The sequence below is a fragment of the Hydra viridissima genome, unplaced genomic scaffold, assembly GCF_058129835.1.
Source record: "Hydra viridissima isolate aposymbiotic clone 2 unplaced genomic scaffold, HvirCarnegie_v1 scaffold_14, whole genome shotgun sequence".
NCBI classification, from domain to species: domain Eukaryota; kingdom Metazoa; phylum Cnidaria; class Hydrozoa; order Anthoathecata; family Hydridae; genus Hydra; species Hydra viridissima.
The window spans coordinates 6,242,214-6,248,977 of record NW_028324313.1 but is presented as its reverse complement, the minus strand read 5'-3'; the positions used below and the strand labels follow the sequence as shown (position 1 = coordinate 6,248,977).

General features: G+C 25.1%; 1 protein-coding gene across 8 annotated transcripts; it reads right to left on the bottom strand.

The window, feature by feature from the left end:
- Nucleotides 1-331: 331 nt before the first annotated feature.
- On the bottom strand, nucleotides 332-6,185 carry LOC145181794 (uncharacterized). Of its 8 annotated transcripts, XM_090071999.1 has the most exons (8): nucleotides 6,113-6,185; nucleotides 5,601-5,674; nucleotides 3,434-3,526; nucleotides 2,474-2,564; nucleotides 2,175-2,260; nucleotides 1,972-1,994; nucleotides 895-985; nucleotides 332-722 (listed from the first exon to the last, which is right to left on the bottom strand). In XM_090071999.1, the coding sequence occupies exons 4-8, from the start codon at nucleotides 2,562-2,564 to the stop codon at nucleotides 675-677; spliced, it is 339 nt and encodes a 112-aa protein (XP_089928125.1). In that variant the 5' UTR covers nucleotides 3,434-3,526; nucleotides 5,601-5,674; nucleotides 6,113-6,185; the 3' UTR covers nucleotides 332-674. The 8 variants fall into 8 exon arrangements, 5 of the variants coding, with proteins under 5 accessions (XP_089928125.1, XP_089928126.1, XP_089928127.1 ...); XM_090072000.1 differs by lacking the exon at nucleotides 3,434-3,526 and having other exon boundaries at nucleotides 6,113-6,128; XM_090072001.1 differs by lacking the exon at nucleotides 6,113-6,185 and having other exon boundaries at nucleotides 2,187-2,260; nucleotides 5,601-6,028.
- Between the last annotated feature and the right edge of the window lie 579 nt (nucleotides 6,186-6,764).

Genomic DNA, 6,764 nt, shown 5'->3' with positions numbered 1-6,764 from the left:
AAAATAAAAAAAATCAGGCAAAGAAGTATCACAGACTTGGCTAAATTATTGTGCAAATGAAGAGTGTAGCTTCTAACAGGTCTAACAGGTTATTAGAAATTTTGCCCGAGAACTTTGGATAGACAATATTTCTCTTTATCTCCTACAATGACGTTTAGATTGATAGGAATAGGTTTATAAGTTCAGAAGTAAGATCTTGCTTAGCATAACTCATTGACAATCAATCAAATGTAAAATGAATCTTAATATTGTAACAAATGCTAGACAACCAAGACCAAGTTTAAAAAGACATTTTTGTTTTTTCGCGGTAAAAGGAATGTTAAAAAGGAAATTGAGTTAATAAAATACAATTGCATATATTAATAAAATTACAGACAGAAAGGTTTATAACTGATCGAGAGCACGATTCTACAATATTTAGCCTCATAAAAACTGTACCAGCTATTAAATGATAAATTATAACAGTAATTAAATAAAGTTCTCTCTCAAAAAAAAAAAAGAGGTTAGTAAAGTAGGATTATTTACTCAACAAGTTTTCGAGGTACAAAATGAAACAATTGTCAAATGTGCACTCGTTTGGCTTTCTTTGAAAAAAAAAGTTATGGTTTATAAAATAGAACAGTTTCTATTAATAAAAATTAAACTTTGAAAAAAAGTTGAAGAACGTTTTTGCGTCACCTCCTCCAGTTAGATATATCTTCTTTCGAGTTATAATCGCGACCCTAAAAAACGATCATTTTGAAATAACGAGAAAACAATCTTTGATAAGGAAAAAAGCTTTAGAAAATCATGTTATGAAAGTAACAATAAAGAATTCTAAAGTGTATGTGTTATGAAAGTAACAATAAAGAATTGTAAAGTGTATACTAAATATTAGTGTATACTCAAAAATACCGAATCAATTTTTTTGTCGAGCATCTCGAAAAAGTCGAGCTGAGACTGAGTGCAAGGGAGGTCTTTGCTTGTAGGAACAGTAAGAATAGGTCTGAAAATGAAAGAAAAAATGCCCGCAGCTGTAAACCTTGTTAGTGATTAACGCAGAGTTAAATTAAAGAATAATTCTATTTCAAAAAATTTTCAGAAAACTTCAATTATCGTAACTAAACAATTAAAAAATAATTTTTCAGTAGTAAATCAGTTTAACATAATTCCTGCGTAAAGAAGAAACTTCTGATACCAGCGCATAAAAAAGTTAATACTAGAATTTAAGAAAATAGCCGTTATGTCGAATTTGCGAGTGGAATGTTAGCTTAAATCATAAGTTTATTGTTAAAAATGCAATTTATAAACTGATTACTTGCGCTCTTTTTTATTCTCAGCTTTGTCGAGTAATTCGTGCTTTTACTATAATTAGGCAGAAAACATTTCAATTCAATTTTTATACAATTGGCAAAAAAAAAAGCTTAACAAAGCAGGCTTTATTCTTTAAACTTCAATTGTAAGTCATGAAATGGAGATAATGCTGGTGCTATTCGCGCATAAGACAGAAAGCGCGATTAACATTTCAATAAATACACTGAACAAACAGACGTGGCCAAATAAATTATAGGAATAATAACGAATACAGCTAAAAAAAAAAAAAAATGACCCTAATAAAGACGACCAGAAAATTACGTGTGTTAGAGACTTACGCCTACGTTTAAGGTCATAAAACCCTTAAATAGGCCTAACAGGTACTGAAGCTATAAATGGGCCTAACAGGTACTGAAACTGTAGTGATTCTATTTAAATTATTGCAATTTCACTCTATCGGCTTATCATCTTAAACTCATTACAAGGCTAAAATATCGGATTTTTTTTACGATTTACTTTTAAAACTCACTAACAAATCTTATTTAAATGAACTGGTACAGAGTTTCTAAAAGCGAAACCTCTTTAGGACGATTGTCCGATTGTTTCATTTACATTCGTAAGCAATATAAAATCGGAAGCATTAGAGAAGAAAGTAATCAGCAATTTTCTTGTAATTACCTCTTGTTCATCTTAATTGATTCCTGAAAAAAAAGAGGATCAGATATAAAATATCATGAAATAGTTAGATTTGATAAACAATAGATAAGGGTTATTACTTTTAAGAATTACAGTAACTAAATCAATACTTTGGTTGTATAAATATTAATATCACTGGATTAAATACTTCGTACACATTTGCAAAACAATATTTTTAAAAGCACCGTTGTATTCACTTGAGGTTTATCTCCGTTTGTAACCTGACTTTCGTGGTTGCGATTATTGTCATTAGCGTAATTTATATTCTTACCTAAACAAACGAATGTTTGAAAAACTTTTTATATAAATCATTTATATAAATACAAAAACCTGCAACATTAAAACAGAATATATTCTAAACTTTTTATTTCTTTTGTGTGAGTGTGTGTGACCATTTTGTTTGTATTACAATAAAATTGAAAATTACAATCTTTTTTAACCTAATATTGATAAATCAGGAAATTGATCAAAAATTGTGAAGTACCATTGGTAATATTGTCACCACTTTCATCGGCAACGGAATTTTTAGGCTTCGTTGAACGGCATCCCATTACGGCACATGTCATTTCACACATCTAAAATGAGGACTTTGATTATATATTGCTTTATCACGAAATTAAATTTAGAAAAATTTAATAAATATATTACCCTTCGTCCCCCCCCCCCCCCCCCTCTAAAGAAAAAAAAACAAAACAAAAAAGTAAAATAAAAGATAAAATAAAAACAAAAAACAACAACAACAACAATAATAAATAATAATAATAATGATGATAATAATGATAATAATAATAATAATAATAATAATAATAATAATAATAATAATAATAATAATATTAATAATAATAATAATAATAATAATAATAATAATAATAATAATAATAATAATAATAATAATAATAATAATAATAATAATAGTAATAATAGTAATAATAATAATAATAATAATAATAATAATAATAATAATAATAATAATAATAATAATAATAATAATAATAATAATAATAATAATAATAATAATAGTAATAATAGTAATAATAATAATAATAATAATAATAATAATAATAATAATAATAATAATAATAATAATAATAATAATAATAATAATAATAATAATAATAACAATAATAATAATAATAATAATACTAATAATAATAATAATAATAATAATAATAATAATAATAATAATAATAATAATAATAATAATAATAATAATAATAATGATAATAATAATAATAATAATAATAATAATAATAATAATAATATTAATAATAATAGTAATAATAATAACAACAACAACAACAACAACAACAGCAACAACAACAATAAATAAATGCAGTTTAATTTATAGCACGAAGAAGATTTAGATACGTTCAACAAATACGCATATGTAAAATTAATGCCTATCAACATGAACTGATTGCTATCTAAAAAGAATACATCTAACCTCCAAGAGACATCTTTTCAACACAGAACTTTAGTAAAAACAATATAAATGCTTTCTTCTTTGGAAAAACAATTGGAACACAAAAAAAAAGTTCTAAAAAAAATTTATAACAACACGTTGAAATGCGTTCAACATCAAAGTCACTGATCTTTATAAGGAGATAAAATATAACATATCGTGAACGAAGATTTCCTATAAACAATAATGATCACTTCTCCATAGAAATAAAAACACTACTTCTATAGCAGACTAAAAATATAAATAATTAAAAAATAAAATCAATAAAAAAACTTTAAAAATCAAAAAAAAAGAAAAAAAATCGAATGCGTAATTTAAGAATCACACGAGAAAAGAAATCACATGCCACTTTTTTCAAATTATGATTTATTATTTGAGCGCGTAGTATAATATCTGTTTTTGAAGGAAATTTTTAGTTGGTTCATTAATAAACAATTTATGGGCAATACCAATTACATCATCTATTACTTATACATATAATTCTTCAAAACAATGCCCAATGCTTAACTGGATTAAGCAAAATAAAATGAGGAGAATTATTCAGGAAATAAAATAAGGAGTTTTATTTAGGAGGTTAGTAAATCATAAAAATACGAACATAAAAGGACGGATGTAAACGTGTATATGTTTGACATAAAAAATATGAAATTTTTCCAATAAATGAACGACAATATCAAAAAAACACCAAAGACTTTGCATGAAGATTGGAGACAACGGCATTTTAAAAAGGAAATCACTCCGCAACGTCCGCAAATATTAACGTAAAGGTGTGCTAGCTATCCTAAACAGTTAACTCGAAAGATGCCAAAACTTTGAATTTTCCAATTCAAACTAAATAGCTGTCAAAAAGCATTAAAAATTAAAAACAAGGGGTTTGATAATAGAATCATTGCCATTAACAACCTTTTAACACAGTAAGCGAAGAAATAATAGGCGATAATTTTGATCAAGTTTACTCCAGTTTATACGGACTTTGCAGAAAGATCTCCTTTTGAGAGATTTTTAGTTTTCTCAACCTCATCATCATAAACATTTGAAAAAAGTTTCTAAAGTTTTTTTCTTCTATTATTTCTTATGAAACAGTCAATAAGTTAGTTTTTTATTTCTTCTCTATGGATCTTCAACCAAGAATCTAAATGTAATGGCTGCCATGTTATATACTAAAAGCATTTATCTAACTTAATGCATTTAAATATAGTTGTTTTGGGTGGTAGTTGACCCCTTTCTTAGTTTTAAAAAAACTGATCTATCATTCTGATAATTTTTCAAAATTTAAATGAAGATTGTTTGCAGATTATATTTAGTTTTTAAAAAACTAAATTTAAGATTAAAAACAGCTGTTGACTTTATAAAGAAAACAATTGAAAATCTTTTTTATTCTTTTAAGTATCTTAAAACTGCCAACATTCATAATATATATTCATCATATATGATGAATGTTGATAAAATGAAAAATTTATAATGGCTGCCCTCTGATTCAAAAAAATCTTTTATTTATACTATTTTTGTATTTGAAATAAATTTTATCATGAAAATAAAATGTTGAAGCATCTTTGCACACTTACTTTCATATCTTTGGATTAAAACCTTATGGCAGTCTTTATTTTAATACAATACATATGGCTGTCATTGCTACGTGTGTTCCAGTGACATTTTAAAAAGAATGTAAATTTGCCTACTATGCTTTTAACATTATGTAAAATATTCCTGAGCCATAATGATAAAGCAATTAGAAAATCCTTTAGAACTAAATTCGTCAGGTTTTACTTTTGGAAATATAAACTTTTATAGTTATCTAAAAGATTATATCCACAAACATACATGCATGCATACATACATACAGTTTAAATAAATATGAATTATCTATAAATTATTAGGTGCAGCATATTAATCACATTAGTTATTGCCAATAACTGAGAATTCTAAATTCTAAAACAATGTATAAAATTATCTTTTATAGTTGAGATGCCAACTATATTAAATTCAGTAAACTGAAAAAACATCTATATTTTGTGTAACAAATTGTGATGCAAAATAGCAATTATGTACATAATTGAGCGTATGTATTTTTGTTAGAATGCATATTGTATCATGTTAATTCACATATTTATATAATTTTTTTTTACTCACATATAAAGAAATAAATTACCTTGAATTGTCAACCAATACTAATGTACAAACTTGGAACTTTACACTTGGCTTGTAGTACAGATATGCTTAAGGCTGAGGTAAACAGTTGAAATTTAAACAATATGTACACTGAAAAGTTTAACAATAAGTAAAATACCAGGAGAACACTTTTATATCATTTCTATAACTTCTTCCCTGCTAATTTTATGCCATATTTTGAAAAGTTATTATTTTGCAGATGCTGTGTTTTTTCTTATCTAGACCTTTAAAATACAGTTTCTAAAACTTGTATATTTCTAAAAATTACACGATCTTTTAAGAAGAATTATTTTAACTACTAATCTACCTAAGAAATGTGTTAACATGATGTCACTAATAACACAATGTTTATATATTTCGTCAGTAGCTTTTACTACACTTTTCATTATAAAATCTAATCTTTTTTAAATAAATATTTATTTGGATGGCTTATACTATGAACATGCTTATTAATAATTTAAAAAAATATAAATAAAGAGTATTCTCAACAACCTATTTTATTATAATTTACAGAAATACTACAGTGACAAAGATTAACGGACTAAAGTTTTTAAGCTTGAAATTAGTCCCAAAGGAGGAGTTTAAGTATTTATACTTTAATGCATTACGTATATACCTTAAAACGCTCACTCTGCAATCCTTAAAAAAAACGAATGAATTTATTAATAGGTTTGTTATTCTGTTTTTAACAAATGGAACGAATAAAGAACAAACTTCTATACCAGTCATTTGAAATAAATTAAGTTTAAAATAATTTTATACATTTAGACAAAGACAAATTTACATATTTAGACAAAGCTATGAGTCCAGAAAAAAAAAATCGAGATACCTCTATGTAATTAACCCTTCAAACGATTGTGTAGAATTGTTATTTGATTAAAACTGTTAAATTTATTTTAACAACAAGTTTTAAATAACAAATTTATGTACGAATATAATAAACGAGAATATAAAATTTATGTACGAATATAAACTTCTTTATCTGAACGCTTTGTTATTTAAAACACATAAAGAGTTCTATTTTAAAAAACGTCAGAAAGTTCGATTTATCTTAAAAGACTGATATTGAAATTGGTTTTATTATTATTCGTTAAAAACAGAAAAACCTAATGCTTTAGTATTTAATGAAAGAAAACAACGATAA